Consider the following 19,785-nt stretch of genomic DNA (forward strand, 5'->3'; position numbering starts at 1 on the left):
CTCCTGTGGTACACTCCAACAGTTTGATATCCTAATGCTGGGGGCCCCAGAACTAGTTGCAGTACTCCAGGTGGAGTCTCACAACAGCGGAGTAGAAGGGCAGAATCCCTTATCTTGACCTGATTGGCCATGCTTCTCTTGATGCAACCCAGGATGTGGTTGGCCTTCTAGGCTTCAAGCACACATTGCTGGCTCATGTTGAGTCTTTCATCAAATGACACTCCCAAATCCTTCTCCTCAGGTCTGCTCTCAAGCTATTTTCAGCCCAGTGTGTTTGTGCTTGGGATTGCCCTGATCCAGATGCACTTGCATCTGGCCTTGTTGAACTTCATGGGGTTGTCATGGGCCCACCTCTCAAGTCTGTCCAGGTCCCTTTGGATGGCATCCCTTCCCTCTAGTGAGTAAACTGCACCACTCAGCTTGGTGTTGTTGGCAAACTTGCTGAGGGTGTTGATTCTACTATCCATGTCAACTACAAAGATTTTAAATAGCATAGGGCCCAGAACTGATCTCTGAGGAACATCACTCACCACCAGTCTCCATTTGGACATTGAGTCATTGACCACAACACTTTGAGTGCAACCATCCAGGTCCAAAAAGATTATATCAGTTGCTCTTCCTTTATGCACTGACTCTGTAACTCCATCATAAAAAGCCACCAAGTTTGCTAAGCACAATTTGCCCTTGGTGAAGCCATGCTGGTTACCATCAATAACCAATTTATTTTCCAGGTGCTCTAGTAGGGCCTTCAGGAGGATCTGATCCATGATCTTGCCAGGCACAGAGGTGAGACCAACAGGCCTGTAGTTCTCAGGATCTTCTTTTTCTTCCCCCTTCTTGAAAATTGAAATTATTTACTCATTTCCAGTCAGTGGGAACTTGACAAGACTGCCATGACCTTTCAAATATGACGGATAGCAGCTTGACAACTTTATCCACCAGTTCCCTCAGAACCTATGAACGGATCTTGTCAGGTCCCGTGAGCTTGTGTACCTTGATATTCTGTAGATGGCCTCAAACCTAATCTTCGCTTACAGAGGACAGATTATCTTTTTGTTTTATACTTTCTGGTCCATATATGTTTATTTATTATTTAGTAATATCTCACTTGTGCATGCCTCATCTCTGGAGGCATCCAAGGCCAGGTTAAATGGGGCCCCAGGCAGCCTTAGCTGGTGGGTGGCAACCCTATCTACAGCCAGGCAAGTGATCTTTAAGGTCCCTTCCAACCTAAGCCATTCTATAATATTTTACATTCAATTATTACACTTCTATGATTCTATGAAAAGTGAAGTGAAATATATCCAGAAGTGTTAACGTAGGTTTGGAAAACACACCTCTTTTCTTCCATAAATCTAAACTATTAACCAGTACAACAGTATATGAACGAGGAGGTAAAACACCTGCTTTAAGGGTGGAAGCGAGTGTCTGAATAGAAACATATTTTTGAAAGATAATAAGTATTTTTCCAACCTAAGCCGTTCTATGATTCTACGAAAACAATTACAATTGTCCTAAGTTAGTATAGAACAGCTTACATTGCTGATCTGTTCTTTGGATCTGTTCTCCATATTTACTCACCCAAAGCCCTGAAGAAAGAAATCATTACAAGAGTTCTGCCACACATCTCGCAGCAAAATTTTTGAATGGGTCTGGTATTAGTAACCAAGTAAACATCATTTTCAAATACATAGGTATACAAATTGGTAAAACCTTGAAATAGCTTAATTTTTCATCGGTGACTTTTCAGGACAGTTCTTTCAAATGACACAGAAAGAAGTTAAAGATACCAATCTAAGTGAGAAATCTCATTTTTTATTTCCCCTTATCTTTTCAGTTACTCTTACCAGCTTTTTAAAGAAAGCAAATGCCCCTTAGCTTGGCAAATTCAATATGCCAAATAAATAGACTCATCTAATTCAATTATATTCATTTAATCAATGAAAAGAAAAATATATTTGGACCAAATGGACTGTCTGTTATTGAGCGGTGAAGAGTTTCCAATGAGAGAATAACCTAGGAGAGATTTTATCTTTCCCAAAAAATTATACAAACTGTTTGAACATGAGTATAATAACTGTAGTAGTCAACAATCTAGCAGAAGAAATGTTTTAACTACTTGCCTTGTTAGCAATTGGATATTTTTTCACTGATGGAATAGTGAAACTGGATATTTTTTCATACATGGGAAAACCTAATGAGGCTCCTTTATATGAGCTAAGCTTCAATCCAGCAATGCAAACATGTCTAGACATGGTGAATCATCAGGATAAGATGTCTCGAGTCACACTGCATGGCCCTTGAGATATCCTGAGCTGAACTTCACTGTGGTACTATCCTCATGCAAGTGGCTACAATCACCTTTGTTTAATGGTGGCAAGAATTGGGAGCTGAAATTTAGACAAAGCTTCAACTTACAGTTAGTCTGGGTCAGAGCTGAAAAATGGACTAAAATTTCCCAATGTTAAGTCCAGTGATTTGTACTACCATATCCTACTCCTCTTCTGCAGATAAATTGATGGCTTATTCAGTGAGCAGATGATATTTAATAGATTAATAAATGTTTTCTTATTCGTGTACATATTCAGACCCCCAACATTTGCACATCTTTTATTATTCCAAGCTCACTGAAATCTGAAAGCCAAAAAGCGAAATAGAACTCATACTATTACTCATATGTTTATCTGTGTTTTGTGATAATAAATACCAGTTTGTCTTATTTTTCTTTTCCTAAAATTAATTTAACAATGTTTTTGATGTTAAATGGAGGATAGAAATTATCTATGCATGCCTTACACTGACAGTTAAGACATCGAATGTTTGCAGGGTGCATGCTACATAACATGATTATCATATCAGTGAAACTGAAATCTGCTATTATGCAATTGTTTTTTATATGCGGAATTTTCAAGACATCATCATGCTTTTAGGGATAAGGCTTGACACTTTGAGAAACCCTTGAAAAGTCTCTGTCAGCTTCTGTCCTCATTTTAGTCAATGGAATAAAAAGCCCCATGCACTGACTTCAGTCAGTATGCAACCTCACCTGAAATTTCTCCCCCTTCTTAGATGAATTAATTAAAAAGCTGAAAGAACAACCACAGAAATCAGAAAGACAGCTAGACTTTTTTTGTTTGTTTGTTTGTTTTAGACTAGTGACTGTCTTCATTCCTGAGATTCTGTGGCAAAATTACTAATTATCTATCTCTGTGTCCTTTTGAAATAACAGTAAAATGACATTATATGAGCTTACCAGTTCATAATAAGACAAATTTCCCCCTTCATATGTGACAGATGAGTTGGCTGTGGTGACTTTGTGCAAGCAGATTAGTAGGTAGGACACACTTGAATTTATTCTGGGTTCTACCACTTGGTCATGTGTTAGAATCACTTATATACAATCTAGAATAGGACATAATGGATGTAAATCACCATGAAACAAATGCACAGCTGTTTTGAAACCTGTTCTTAAAAAGTATTTATCAGTGTTCGTCTATTAAGCTGAGAAGCAGTTTGAAGTTGAAGGGCGCTATCCATCCCACATCCAGCTCAATATTTTCAACTATGATTTGGGTGATTTTTCTCCCTGGTTTATGCTATGGTTTATACCATGGACAAAAAGAATACCAAACTCAGCATGATAGAAGTCTTTCAGTGTGTAGATGGTATAACGTTTGTCATGACTGTTAGGGAAAAGTAAAAGAAATTTGGGAAAATCATTTTAGTTAAATATCAGGGAAAATATTCTGCATGCACAAATAAGCTACTTAGTATAGATGCTATAATACAGTATACATTTTATGATATTTTAAAGTATCATTTAGCTAACCGAGTGTTAAAAATGGATTAAATATTATTTCTCTCTATGCACAAGAAATAGTATTTCTGAAGAAATATTACTAAAAAGCTGGAAAGCTCGTATAATTCTGCTACATGTAACTGAACATCATCTAAGCAGAGGAGGAAAAGAGAAAGAACATTCTAGACTCATAGGTATATTCTAAATACATCAACAATATATGAATATGGAATTTGCTGCTTTTTTTTTTTAGTTATAATAGTAAGTAAATCATCTTCCCAAAGGACTTCAAACATAACGTAGTACTGCCTGACTTTTTATGTATAAAATACAAGAGTTTTATGTTTCTACAGTTTAATATCTAATTCTAAAAAGTAAAGGACTTAAAATTCAAGAATTTCCTTCCCCCCCCCCTCTTTTTTTTACCTTGTCTAATATGTGCTACGAAGCCCATCACGAAGTACTGCAGAAAAGAAAGAATCATTAATAAAAATATACCCCCAAATTTGTAAGTAGGCTGAATATATAACCTGTGCTCACTACCGGAAATCTTCAGATCAGATCTTATGCTTTGAATTTTTCATGCAGTCTTTTTATTTTTCTTATTATGAGTGTTTTCTGTAGTATCAATCAATATAGAGGCATAAATCCTTGACACTGCTCTTTGCTTTGAAGCATGCACTTACTTCATTTGTCTTTTTAAGTGTCTATTCAATGCTCTGAGCTGAAAATCTAAATGCTTATTATTCATTTGCATGTTGGTATGACTTTTTGTATAAGATTTTCAAAACTGACATCCATTGTTTCGTGGACATGGTAGGAAGGTTTTCAATTTATTTCATGCACAGCATCACTGCCTTGCTCTGAAACATAATGATAATCAATGAAGGGGGAGAATCAAATAGACTATGTGACCTCCAACTGAAAATATAAAGTAGTTTTTCAATGTGTTTATAAATGAAAACTCTACCATTGTCATTCTTTCTCTTTTTCTTGAAAACAGATCTGTTGAAAATGAATAAATTCAGGATTTTTTTTTTAAAAAAGCATAAGGAATTTTTTTTGCTAGAACATAAATTTTCAGAAATTACTAAGAAACTTTACACACTAATACCAGTTTAAATGTAATTTTGTCTATCTAGTAGTGAGCGGTGTCAGTAGTCTAGGCAGGGAAGTAGGGATCTCCAAAGCGTTTTAGTCCATTATCAGTCATGCATTTAGGAAAACATGGGAAGTGCAAAAGAAAAAAATGATATGAGAAATTATGTGAAAAGGGGCACGCCACATAGGCATGGGAGGATAGCAGAACACTGTGCCATGCTCCTCTGAGAAAGAGCAGGAGCCACATTATCAGCCTTGGAAACCAGAGTGCCTTGCTTGTTTCCCTGAGCCCCTATTTACATGCCTGTAACTCACCATGGTTCCAGAGACCAGATGGAAAAGCTGGAACAAGTAAGATGTACCACGGGTGGAAGAGGTTAAGGACAGGGAATACCTAAGCAAAATACCTAAGTCTCTGATAGAACACACCCACAATTGCTGAGGGAGCTGGCAGATGTCATTACAAGGACACTCTTGATAACCTTTCATTGATTGTGGCAACTCAGAGAAGTGTTCGAAGACTAAAGGAAAGCAAACATCAGTCTTATATTCAAGAAGGGCAAGAAGGAGGACAAGGAAACTTAAAGCCTGGTCAGCTTCACCTTGATACCTGGGAATGTGATGGTACAACTAATCCTGGAAACCATTTCCTGACACGTGAAGGACAAGAAAATCATTAGCATAGATTCATCAAGGGGAGATCATGCTTGACCAATCTGATAACCATCTATACTGATGTCACAAGTATGACAAATGAGGAGAGAACATATTGTCCTCCTGAACTTCAGGAAGGCCTTTCACACCGTAACCACTAAGACCCTCATAGAAAAGTTTTTGAAGTATGGAGTGGAGGAGTAGACAGCAAGGTGGGTCAAAAAACAGCTGAATGTCTGGACCCAGAAGGTAATTAACATCGGTGCAAAGTCTAGTTGGAGGCCAGCAAGTAGTGCTGTACACCAAATATTAACAGTTTGTCTGGTCTTCAACATTTTCACCAATGAAGTGGAATGTGGGGTAGTTTGTGGGAGGAGGGGTTGATATGACCAATGGTCATGCTATCCAGAGGGACCAGGATAGGCTGAAGAAATAATCTGACAAGAACCTTATGAAGTCCAACTAGGAAAAGTACTAAGTCCTGCATCTGGGGAGAAACAATCCTAGGCACCAGGACATGCCATGGGGCACTCAGATAAAAACTATATTTGATGAAAAAATCTGGGAGTCCTGGTAGATAACAAGTTGAACAGAAGTCAGCAATGTGCCCTTGTTACTAAGAAAGCTAACAGTACTACTGGCTGTATTAAAAGTAGTGCAGTCACTGGGGAGTGGTGTCAGCACTAGTAAAGCTGCACATGCAGTGCTGCATCCAGTTCTGAGGTCACTGGTAACAGAGAAACTTGGTTGTACTGGAAAGAGCCCAATGTAAGGCCACAAAGGTGATGAAGGAACTGGAGTACCTTCCATACAAGGACAGGCTGAGAGAGTTGGAGCTATTCAGTCCGGAGAAGAGGAGGTTTGTGGTTTAATTGATATATATAAATACATGAAAAGAGGATGCAATTAAAACAGAGCCAGGTTCTCTTCAGCAGTGCCCACTGCCAGGACAAGAGACAATGGCCACAAAGTGGAAAACAAGAGATTCCTTGTAAGCATCAGGAACTACCTTACAGCGTGGTGACAGAGAACTGGCACAGGTTTTCCAGAGATGCTGTGGAGTTTGAAAGCTGCCAAGGACAAAACTCCAACTGGACATGAGCCTTGGCAAGTGGCTCTAGGTGCCTCTACTTAGGAGGGAGAGTTCAACCAGATTACCTCCAACCTCACTCATTCTACAGTTTTGTAATCTTAAGTAAATACAAAATTGTCAGAATATTATTTGAAGAGATCACCATTTTCAGTGTGTAAATTATCTTAGACTCAAGTTCTATGTGACATAACATTAATTATATGTAAACTACAACTTATATTTGTAATGTTTTGCACTACCTTTGTATGAGATAGGAAAGAGATAGCGTTTGATTCTTAGCAACTCTGCATATCTGTTTCTTTATAACTCAAAACAAGGGAGTGTCATCCTACACCACTATTTTACTTTTTATATGCTCTTTTACCAGACACATTTGTGTGCTTTTAAAAAACAGTACTGAAAACACTGCTTAAAAATGGGTACAGGAATCAGACAAATTTTCCACGTAATTTTTTTCAGTTAACTTCAGTCTTCAGTGACTTTTCATATGGAGGTAATACTGCTTTGCAGAATCGTTAATGCTACATACTGTGATGCAGACAAACACCCCCTAATGATAAGTTAGAGATTGCTGCACTCATTTTTACTTGAAGCCCTGAATCAAGATAAGTACCATTATCTCCTGAAGACGCCTTGCTGGAAATGTAACATCAAAATTAAGTCTCCATAGTCTGTTACAAGCTCCTAGTTTCACTATGTAGAGAAAGACATTTCTTTAAGAATCCCAATTACTTCAGATTTGTACTTTACACTATCTCCAAGTGTGAAAACCCAAGAGTCTAGCAATTATCATTATATTCTCATTCCTGTTGCAGGTTGTACATGCTAATGAAGAGAAAAAAAACTAATTATATAGTATCATAGTCTGTTGTTACTAAGCACTTCTGTAACCTCTTCTTCCAAACAGCTGTCTGAGCTCATAACTTTTTCCTTTATTAAAAATTAAAACCATAGTATTCAGGAAGGCAAACACTGCAAACAGAAGTCGTGGTTTTGGGAAACATTTAGAAATGTGATTGTTTGTCAACTATGAAAAATAAACATTCAAAAACTCAGCAGCTTCCCACTTCTACAAAAAAATATGCTGTTATATATTACCTGCACTGAGTTGAAAATACTTATGTGATGGAAATACTTTACACCATTCACTAGATGAATTGTGATTCTACTTGAATCTACTTGATTCTACAATTAATCTACATTGGCAAGTAGAATAGGAACTACTCAAGACAGGATAACTAAAAGAAGTTAGAACATATTTGCACTGTGAAAACACAGGCTACAGTGCCATGAGCAGCATTTGCTTCCCCCCTGTAGAATTTATGCTCAGGGAATGATAAAGAAATCAAAACACAGTACAAAAGAAAAAGAATCAGACACAGAAACGCATTGCTAAATGAAAGGAAAACTGTGATCACGTTTATAAATATATATATTACGTATGCATGCTTTTATTTATATATTTATTTAAGCAATAGAAGTGAGCGGTCTCCTCCCTAGGCTTAGAGACAAGTTTTTCCAGTGGAGGAATTTATTTCAGTATTGCCCATAGCAGTGTGTCTTGAATGGCCATTTGAACATCTGTTATGAATGACAGTTGGGTAAAAGATAACATTCAAGGAAAACTTTTGTGAAACCCAAGGTACATATTTTTGCATTATTCTTAGGAAAATAGTTAGGTATGTAGTAGATTTTATCTGCGATACTTTGTAACAGTATCACGATATCATAACAGGCTGCCCTGAGAGACTGTGGATGCCCTTTCTCTGAAAGCATTCAAGCCCAGGCTGAATGGGGCTTTGAGCAACATGGTCTAGAGGGTGGTGTCACTGCCTATAGTGGGGGGAGTGGGGTGATCGGAACTAGATGATCTCAAGGGTCCCACCGAACCCAAACCATTCTAGGATTCTATGATAATGTACTGTGGCTCTATTATGAGCAACATATGACAGAACAAACACACCTACACAAATGTGATTTTCAATATCCTATTAAGAAAAAAAAAAGAAAAGAAGCTTACAAATGCACATAAGTCCAATCTTAAACAAAAACGTTCCAACTGCCCCATTTCACCAAGTGCAAAGTAATCCCCATAATTGCTGATGCAAGACAGGTATTTTGTACATCTGTGGGAACGAGCAGAAAAACAACGTGAATAAGGTACATATGATTACTAAAGGTAGTGAAATTCAATATTACAACATTTGATGTATTCTGTAAACGGCACTTAAAAAGAAATACCTAAATGAAACTGTACTCTAATACAGAGTTTCCCTGTATTTCCAAAGCAAAATAAAACCTGTAATTTTAGCCTCAAACAGCTAGAATACATTTGTATGCAAGAACAACTCTAGAGGAATGGGCCGGTGGCAAGCAATGCCAAAGTTTAAAAAAACAAACAAACAAACAAAAACCATTCAATTTTAACAAGCTGACAGAGGAAAGGAGAAGAGTGAAAAATATGAAATTGCAAAGAGGGAAAAAGATAGGGGAGGCAGAAAGTGCTACTTTGCATTTGATTATAAGACATGTATGGAGCCCTTAAGTAGACAGGGAGTGCCCTTTATTTTAAAGATGGGGTGAAAGCCTGACAAATTCAACTTCTTTTTTCATTTACTTGTAATGTACATCTCAGTCATCTGTAGAGGATAATCCATTCTTTTGTCTCGTTTTGAGTTTAGATGAGCATCCTGATCATCGCCCTCCCTCTATGTTGCAAACAGCAGTTTTTCTATAAAAGAGTTCATTGGCAGTTTAAAGATACCGGTGAGATACTCAGCCACAGCACGTTACTGATCACCTCATTATCGCTGAATTAGCTAGCTATCATAGAGTGTAAGAAAAATAGCCTGAGTTACACTGTAGCCTGCTGAAGAATAGACTTTTTAAGGAAACCCATAATAAACCACATTTTTGTTCAATTCATGTGGTTACTTAATCAATAATATCCTACCCTCAAAATGCAGAATCCAATTCCTATCCAAATAGGTATTTGTGATAGTCTGATAAGTGGGATATAATGCCAGAATACAGGAGTTTATTCTTGAATAGATAGATTGCACCTTAAAATTAATGTGAAAGAGCAACAAGTTTTGAAGATGTCAGGACTAGAGTGAACTCAGGCTTCAAGCATAAATTCATAAAGGTAATCATCTGGCTTTGTGGATTATCAGGAAAGGAAAACAAATATTTTTCAGAGCTACCTCTTCATTCTGAGCATATGGAATCAACAAAACAAGCTGGGAGCATGCTGTCAGCTGCCATGTGACAACACTGAAGTCAATGATGTTTTGCCAGAAAATAATTTTTCTAATTTATTACAGGCAATTAATAAAAACTCATCATCAAATTCTACAGAGTTATCTAAGTTAACTTTAGCTAATTCACTTATCCATATAACACAGATCATTGTCTTTCAGTAGCAGTTTTGGAAACACTTATTTCATTGGAACAATAAACAAAAATAACAGCAAGAGATTGCTAATATCTGAGATGAACTAAAAAGTTTTGATGCTGCAAATTCTGCAGGAGGAAAAAAGAATTTCTACTGTATTTCAATTAGTTATATTGCACTACATTGCTGGAAATATCTTTTTAATGATGTGTTTAAATGTTTTAGGAGATTTAACAAATGAGTAGATTCTCTTGAGGTAGAGAATAAACAGCATGATTCTATGACTAAGGCACTGCAGACATTTACTATGAAATATCTGAGACAGCTAAAATGTATTGTTGCTTCATGAGCTTTTATTAGTGTCTTCTATAGGAGCGACTCATCTTCAGTGGGAAAGCTGAGTGTCTGTGGGTGAACAAATTTTAAATGGCTTCTAGGTGTAGATTAAGACACTGTCATGTCCCACAAAACACCTGCACATTCTTGCCCAGTGATAGATCATGAATGTTCAAGTTCTTGAGTGCACTGGCAGGGCTGTGGAAGTGGGGACCTCCAGCAGAAGGGAACAACAACTGAGGAACATTATCAGATTATGAACCACTATGAGATGGCCAGCCACTGCAACCTTTTTCAGCATATGGTCTTACGGTCTGTGAACTCACTGCTAGCACCACTGCAGTGAGAACAGAGTGAGCTCAAAATGACTCTGTACTGCTTGGCTGCACACACACTGTTCTGTGGAATGGGCTCAATATTAAACAGAATCAAAAAAGGAGAGTGTTTTACAGCTCACGTTATTTTCCTAGGTTCAATAGATGCTTATTCATATGTGAAAAGATTCTGAAGGCAATACAGAATTTTTATTTCCTACTGGATTAACAGTGGAATAAATTTAAGTAACTGTCAGTAACAGAAGGTTTAGGATGGTTTCCTTCTGAAATTCCAAGTGATGCAAAACTTACCAGAGTGTTGGCTTAGAGTTTTCTTGAAAGTTCCGGTAGGTCCTGGTTCACAAGGTGGAGCTCATCCAAGATAGTTGGAAGGACAATTATTTATTTGTATTTAGAGTGAGTAAAGATGTGGAGAAAGTATATTCTCGTCATTGCTACATTTAGAGCAACAAATAGTTAAGGACTATTTTAAAGCATTGCATGTTACTCAAGAAGAATAATTAATGAAAGGAAGAAAATACTGTGAGACAGTGAAATGTAACAGCTTTAAAGAGCAGAACATATTTCCATGTTTTCATACATTCACAGAAGACAAGTGCGTGCTCTGGCAGAATCCCTGGGTTTCCACTAAATAACTCTTCAGCAATTGTCCTTAGCTAGTTCTGTAGACAGAATCCTCCCCATGTGAAGCACAGACAGCTCCCCAGAAGAGCTGTTATGGCAAACGTGCATTCCATAAATGTGATCTGAGAAATAAATTCCTGACAGTTTTTTTTTTCTTCTTCATTTTCTGAAGACTTAAGAGATTTTCACCCATAACCATTTCACCGCAGTTGGTGAAATGCTATCAGTAGTGCACTATAGCTTTCAAAAGTGAGAATGAAAAAATGAGGAAAGTGAAGGAAATCAGAAAATGCCACTTGGTCATAAGGAGGACTGTGGTCATAAGCAGGACAGGCCCTATTTATATTAAATATGTTATGTTACGTTCATAGCATAGTGTCATCCTGACATCAAACTGGGGCCACTAGATGGTACTGCATTATAATTAATAAATATTAAAAAGTAATCTCATAAATACATGTTGTTGTTGTTTTTTTTCTACAATGTCCTGACAGTATCATTTGAAAGATCTGTAGCAATCTGAATGGCATTATCTTTAGAGATAGGCTAAAAATTCCACATAACCGCAATATATACAGATATTCATATAATACGTACACACATTTGTAAATTATCATATAGAATCATCATTTTATCATTCACTACACTCAATCAATTTCATATGTTCCTGTATTCCATGCAGTAACTATTAGATGTATGGGAAACACATGTACATGTAAAACAATATGCATATGTATTATTTTTCATGAACTCAACAAAAAAACACATGCCCAAACTTTAAAATATAAACATTGCACAATAAGAAAAATCTGGACAATCATATTTCATATTTTTCTATACTTTGAGTAGTTTTCGATCACAATTTGTTCCACCATAAAGAGATGAAAAATTCACTTTTATCTATGTGTTTTCTAAAATGTTATCTCTACAGTAATAAGGACTTCAAATTTTATAACCAGTTACCTTTTATCTGCTAAAGATCTTGAGGTTTAAAAATTGCTGCAAAACTAAATTATCTGAAACCATAAGCATACTTAATAGTATCTACCCATGAAACTACCCTCAGAATAACCTAACACTGCTGGTTGCCAGCTCTATTTTCAATTTTCATCTGTTAGATATATGATCAAGCATGTCAAATCTGCCCTGAGTAATAGAAGTGAAAAAATAAAGTTATTTACTTAAAACATTCTGATAGCTATTTATATGAAAACCCTGGTCAGATTTACCGCTCAAAGGCATTTACCTACAAAGTTAACCAGATGCTTTGAGTTGAAAACTAATTTAATTTCTCTGTTATCTTAACAGGACATCTGTTAAAACAACATCCAAGGAAGGTAATATGTTCGAAATTAAACATCCCGCAGGTTGTTTTAGTAGAGTATGCGCAACATTGACATTTAACTGTTAACGACCACTGCCTTACAAAAATAATTAGTAAATGTGAAATCAAAGCAGTATAACAACTATACTAATCGACATAAAGTAACGTCAGATGAATTTCTAACTACTGCATGTTCAACCTTGTTGCCAGGTTCATTGCTTTGTTACAGCTGAGTTACGCTGAAGATGAATGACCCATTTCTTTTGTTTCTTTCATTAGCTTCATCAAGGCTACAAACCGTCCCTTTAAAATCACAGTATACTATCTGCTTAAAGTGCTCAGCACTCATGTTTTTTTAAGCAGCATGAGTGACAAGCTATGCAAATCATATCCTGAAGTAATTTGCATTATTGAAGTTAATTTGCATATGGATATAACCTGCACTTCAGAGCTCCTAAATATCAATCTAAGCAGTGGCATATGAAAGTCAGACAGATAGGTGGAAGAGATCTTGACAGTGCTTGGATGCTTAAATAGAAAAACACTAGCAGGTGCCTATTTTGCTGGAAAAGATGGTGGGGGCAAACGGACTACTGGAAGGAAATATGGGTCCTGCATTTCCTCTCCCCACTTCCATTTATCCCTACTAGCAGTGTAGGACTGATGCCTTTTCTCTGTTGCCAGGAACTGCAATAAGTATTGAAACCTCTGGTATTACTTCTCCTAGATAAAAAGGAGAACTTATCTTTTTGCATTTTCCTTAATCTATTATATAGCTTTGTGTACATTAAGACCCTTCTATTTTCTTCCATAATAAAGCATGTGAAATTATGAAAAGTGAACTGATTATTTATGAGATGAGAATTCGATTTTTTTTTCCATTATGAAGCGCACCGATCTGTAGGGTTAGAAATAAGAATTTATATAAAGAACAGTCAAAAAGAAACCTGAAATACTCAATTTTAGTTAAAAGCAAAAGAGAGGAGCTTGAGCAGGAGCACAAATCTTCTCAGAGGTACAATGAAAGGACGAGGCAATATCACAGACTGTAGAAACAAAAAATTCAGCTGCATATGAGAGGAAAATATTTTACAATGTAAACAGTTAAGACCTAAAGAGGTTGTAAAATTTCCAGCCTGAGAATTTTTTAAAACTTGGCTTGCTAAAACTCTGAGCAACCTGACCTAACTGAATTTGGTACTGTCCTGAGCATGAGGTTGGATCAAATGACCTGAAGTCTCTTCCAACACGAATTAGCCTCCACATCTATGATATAAGTTATCTTCTACCTAGGTCCCCCTGAAAGTAAAGCCTGCTATCTATTTGCACGGAAATTACAACAGATACAAAGAGCACAGTAGCATTTGATAGAGAAAATTCTCAGTTACAAAACACAATTTTCCAAGTCACCATCATTAGCTATGCCCTAATGCCGGCAATGAACAAATGCCTACATGTCACTTTAGAAAAATCTGCAGTAGAGGTGACCCACTGTCACTGTCACCACTGCTTAAATGTACACACACTGCTTGGTCTCCATAAACGTTCAAGCAAGAGTTGATGAAAGTCAAGGGGTGCAACTTGTTCCACGTGGAGAAATTCAATTCTACACCTTTGCTACATATACACTTCTATGTCAGATGCCATTTTGTCAGGCTGCCCCTCTGCTGCCATCTGCCACACAGCAGCAAAATGTAGTTGAATACTGGTGAGAAGGTTCAACCTCTACTGCCATATCACCAACATCCACTTCTGATGTTACAGGCCAACATAACAAAAGAAGAGGCACTATTTTTGGAGCTGCTCCCATATTTGGGGTGGGTAGGAGAAAACATGTTCAGAAACATTTGATTTCCCTTAAAACTTCTAGCAGAAAACAGGCTAATTACATATTTTTATTTAGTTTACATTTTAATACCTACAATCCATTCAGTACTTTTTATCATATTTAAAAGTGAATTTTTGAAATAAGTGTTTTTTCTTTTAAATCTTTTCTATTCCTTCATGCTCCTGATCAACTCTGTACAACTCACAGAATGACAGCAAAGGAAGTAACTTCATTTGAAGGCAAATTAATGTTCTTCTAGAATAAATATTTGATGCTAACTTGCAACTGGGATTGGTAGAACAAGTACTAAAATCAGGCTTTGAGTAAACGTGATGAGATACATAAATATTACCATCATTGTGCTCAGGGTTTCTAGGTGCCATGATTCTGTATGTAAGCTTTCATAACATTCTACATGTTTTCAGAGTAGAGTTGAAAAACAGGATTTACTTTCTTGGAATACAGAAATTAATTACATACCAACCACTGAGAAGAAAAAATATGTAATAGCTGTACGAAAGAAAAGCACAATATATTTATTTCCTGCCTCTTTATTTAGCTTTTCCTAACTACTGCAATCCATGGAGTGTGATGCTGTATGGCAACGTCACTTAATTCCCAAACCCAGTTCGTCTCTAAAATAGGCCAAGCTATACAGAGATTAAGTATTGTGACCTCATAATTAAGAGCTATATAAAAAAAAAAAATGAATGCTCAGAGAGAGCTAAGTTATGCTTATGCAAGCAACCTTAATTCTGGCATTTCTTCATACTGTGGCATTTGACTTTCAGACACTTAACTTTTCTGTTAGAAAACATTAGTATTTATAGCCTTATGTTTTAATACATTAATACATTAAATGTAATCTTTCAATATTACTCAGAAAAAGTAAGGGACCTGTCAAGAAACCCAAACAAAAACTATGTCAACTGCAACAGTGAAAGCAAGTTGGTTTTTTTGTTTGTTTGTTTGTTTGTTTTTCCTGTTGGTGTTGTTGGAAAAACAAACACAGACTGTGTTCTTGGTCACATTCATATAGAATCGTGGAGGCTACAGTGAGAGGAGAGATCCTACATCTGGTCACACAAGTGGGATCACACACAGGAAGAGCTCTCAGTGTTGGGATGAGGTTGAGAGCAGGTGCATAAGGGCTGCTCTGGACCCTGATCCTAACTGATTCTCCTTACCAGCACCATGAGTCCAGTCTCTGTCTTGGTTCCCAGTAACTGGCAGCAGCAGCACCTCTACCCATCCTCACTTACAATCTTAGCCATGCATTTTTTGCAGAAAAGAAGTTCACTCACTTCTAAACTATGAAAGGGAGTTCAATAGTTCTTATTCTGCTTCTTTGCTGCTTGTGGGATCCACAGGCATCATTAGTAGAAGCTTTTAAAAGCCTTGAAGCAAATAGTGCTCTTTCTTCATTACATGACCATTTGCAGCACTCTCTACTGAGGGCCTTTTTTCAGAGGTTGCAGCTTAGTCACACAGAGGCAAGTATGACTTCTGCCTCAAGAAGGTCAAAAGTGCTGGGCAGACTTAACTTTTTAGTTTCTTTCTTAATATTTTTTATTTTTTGTCCAAGACAGCTGAATCTAGTTCCTTGTTTTCTTTCCTGGTATATTTAAACAAGTCATCGAATCACCACAGTTTCTCGTATATGCCTTCTATTATTTTTCCTTTTTTCATTTCACTAGTGTACTTCAGATTTGTTTCATTTAAGATGAAAGGTTATGCTTTTCATATGCTACATCGACATAGCCACAGGCCAAAATAAATACGACTACTTAGAGATCCTGAAAGCTTAAAGTCTTACTTTTACTGAGAATGGCAATCACCAAAAATCATAGCAACACACAGACTAATTAAATATTATTGAAGTGTGATTCTGAAAAGTAAGTCTCAGAAGTGGTTTCTCCAGTTATTCATTCACAGATCCAACATAATAATCAAGGTTAAGAACAACTGATTAAATTTTCTTTGTTAGAAACCTTCCCAAGCATAAATATTGCAGCTTGCTGTGAAAGAGTATAAGCAAAGGCATTAACCATGCCCGAAAGATAGAAAATACTTAGTATGATGCCATTTTCCACAGCATATATACAACTGTAATGGTGTAGCATGTAAACAGATTTGCACGGCTGTTCACTAATGAGCTTTGAGCCTTCTCAGCCTCTTCAGACAACACTATCTTATAGTTCTAAAAGTTTCTGAGTCCTTACAGGCCCATTTCATTGTAATAAAGGAAAGTAATAAAAATGTCATGATCTCCTGTCCACACAACTTGTTTAAAACGGGATGAAGCAAGTGTATTTTAATAAGGTGTATTAACAATTTAAGTAAGATTTCTCTATTGTATCAGTAAGTAATGGTGGAAAATTTTGTATATGTACACATAGAATAAAAGCTGTTCTCAAAATTTTGGGGAAAAGAAACTTCTCTTTTCCTTGGCAGAAAGCTATAAATTATACATATAAAAATAAACTATACCCAGTTGAACTATTATTAGGCTGTAATTTTAACTTATCAATTCCTAAAACCATGCTGTGCAGGCTCCTCTCTTATGGTTTACAGCCTCAGAGGCATCCCTCTGGTACTTACTTAAAGGCTATTTTTTATTCTCTATTTAGAACTATTTCAGACCTAGAGCTTTTTTCAAGGTTCTGTGTGCCATTTCAAACATAAAAAAAATACATGGGAGTACCATTACAGATTTTAAGCTGCAGTAATTCTCTGATGAAAATATAAATAATAAAGATTCAGTGCAAGACCTGTGAGTATAACTGAGAAACAAAGATAAAAATGATCAGTTTTGTTAGATGTCTACTTATATTAAACAGTTGGAGCCTTTTAAAGATCTAGGATATGAGAATAAGTATTGTCTGTGTAAATAATTGGTTGTATTTCTATTGTACACATTTCTAGGCCCTAGATCTTGCAAAAGATTTGATTATTTGGAGAGATTTTAGTGTACCACACACAGCTGGAAAGGAGAAGAGAAAGTTGTTTCACATGTGAATTAGGGCTTCTGTAGACAATGAGTCAATCTATAACCATTTCCTAAATACATTTTCAGTATATTTTTACTTCTCTTCCTCTCTTCAGTTATGCTATTGGCCTGAAAACCCTCTCAAGTGGAGAAATGTACTCGACTGGATATTTTCAGGCAGATCACAAAGTAAATAATGCCTCTATAGACCAAATAAACAGTTTAACTGCAGCCAAATATATCCCTGAAGCCCATGGTTGTTTGAAAAAGACCAGATCACACAGTTCAAATCTTCGGAAGAAAACAGTTCCAGGTGTAGGCATTGTTTTCAGGCCTGACTTTATTCCAAGCAGCACTTTCCAGCATTCTTAAACTAATTTTATTCTAATTAAAATACTGTCAAACAGGTGTTTTTAGTTTTTCCTTTCCTTCCCACCCCCCTTTCACTTCCCAAGACATTATGAGCATCCCAACATTTATAAGTTAAACAATGCAGGTGGTTGAAATGAGCAGATGGAGAAGATGGGTTGAGTGTAACTGTACAACAGGTGCTGGGTTTGTTACAAACATCATTTCACTTAGCAATAAAGAAAACATTTTGAGCCAATAACAGACACTATGTGCAAATTCTTGTATTAACTATATTTTTGCCAAGATCTTAATGAGACTGCTCTTATCTGAAGGCATCAACCCCAAGAAGTGTAACACTGGTTTACCTGCAGAACATACCTTCAGGAAATGGCATTCTTCTGAAGACACACAAAATATGAGCCTAAATGATCCCAGTTTCTAGCGTTTTTTACAATTTGGGGATGATTTCATAGAAAATATAAGTATTGAAGTATCTTTACCTTATTCATTCTTCCTATAAAAGTGTCAACTGCATCATAAGACATCAGTAACTCACAAAGGATCAGAGAATTACATCTGTAATTTACAGTTGGGCTAAACTTCCTTTAATTGCCTCAGGAAAGGCAATTAAATATGTGATATGAGAGAAGAACATAGTTTCTTTCACAAGTAGGATTCTCCTTGATGGTCAGTTCACACCACTGTGAGTATAACTCAGCGTGGGCTGTAATATTTAGACTAAGTCAAAGCTTATTACCACTGCTAATCTTTTATCCCATCATTTGCCAGCCCTCTGGGCTCACTTTAGAAAGTGAGGGTTTTGATTTGAGATGCTGGTTTGAGTGCATTAACAATTACCACTTTACATATTATCACTTAAAGTGTCAATAAAACCCTATAAATACGTCATTCTTAAAATATAATGCTTTTCCTGAAGGTGCTTTTTTTTTTTTTTTTTTTTTTTTTTTTTTTTTTTTTACTGTATTGAAGTCTTCAGTCATAACATTTGTATGAGAAGTACAAAGTTAAAAAAAAAAAAACATTCCTAGAGGCAAATAATAATCTATTCTAGCACTTCAGCTTACATTTTAATGATAGATTATACTTTGTTTTATAATTATTGTGCGTGGTACAAGGCCTCTGGAAAGAATCCAGCTAAGTAAAAGCAAGATGAATAGTAAAAAAAAATTAAGAACAAAAAAAATGATTACTCTTGAGATAATAATCTTTTGTATTTGTGAAATCACTAACTTGCCTCTCTCATCCAGATGAATTTTGTGTTGCAAATTGTATTTCAAACAAGGAATGAAAACAAGTGATATAGTTTTCCTTTAAAATATACAAGCCATTGTTTTTGTGGGCATCAGAAAGTACCTAGGACTGAACTTTCAAGCATATCCAGAATACCCTAAATTTCTATCATGCTACTCCAATCATTATACACAAGACATCCTTTGAACTGAAGCACGTTAACGCAGTACCTATGGCTTAAATGTATCTGATGGTAAATTACCTTTGAAAGGTCTCCAGCCTCCAAATAGAAGCAGATAACAAACACGTTCCATGAAATCCAAAGGATCAGCCAGACAGCGTACTGTAGAAGAGGAAGAGAGAAATGATGCATTAGTAATTTAATAGTCAGCTGAATTAACACTATTTTGTTAGACCCTCAGTTCAATCCAACTCAAAAATGGATAGTAGATAATGCACATATGAATAAAATGTTACATATAAAAGAGAATCAAGAATAAGTTCTTGTTTCATAGACACAGTACTATGTGACCAAGTAATGAGTACTCAGTCACACCAGAAAATCTGTATCTGAGAAAACAGATCATAGACCTAATGTTCAGACATGAGACTAATCTCAATCTCTTATTGTTCTACTCTCTGTGACAGTGCCAAGGGAACAACATGGAGCTGTGTCAGGGGAGGGACAAGTGGGGGTTAGAAAAAG

General features: G+C 36.3%; 1 protein-coding gene across 2 annotated transcripts in view; it reads right to left on the reverse strand.

Annotated features, from left to right (window-relative positions):
- NKAIN2 (Na+/K+ transporting ATPase interacting 2) overlaps window positions 1-19,785 on the reverse strand; it is a 517,562-nt gene that overhangs the window by 221,820 nt on the left and 275,957 nt on the right. For both annotated transcript variants that reach the window (NM_001277834.2, XM_040697148.2), the window contains exon 3: window positions 19,342-19,422. In NM_001277834.2, coding sequence (NP_001264763.1) covers window positions 19,342-19,422 — 81 coding nt within the window. The remainder of the gene's footprint in view (window positions 1-19,341; window positions 19,423-19,785) is intronic.

Source organism: Gallus gallus, chromosome 3 (assembly GCF_016699485.2).
Source record: "Gallus gallus isolate bGalGal1 chromosome 3, bGalGal1.mat.broiler.GRCg7b, whole genome shotgun sequence".
In the NCBI taxonomy this organism is placed as follows: Eukaryota; Metazoa; Chordata; class Aves; order Galliformes; family Phasianidae; genus Gallus; species Gallus gallus.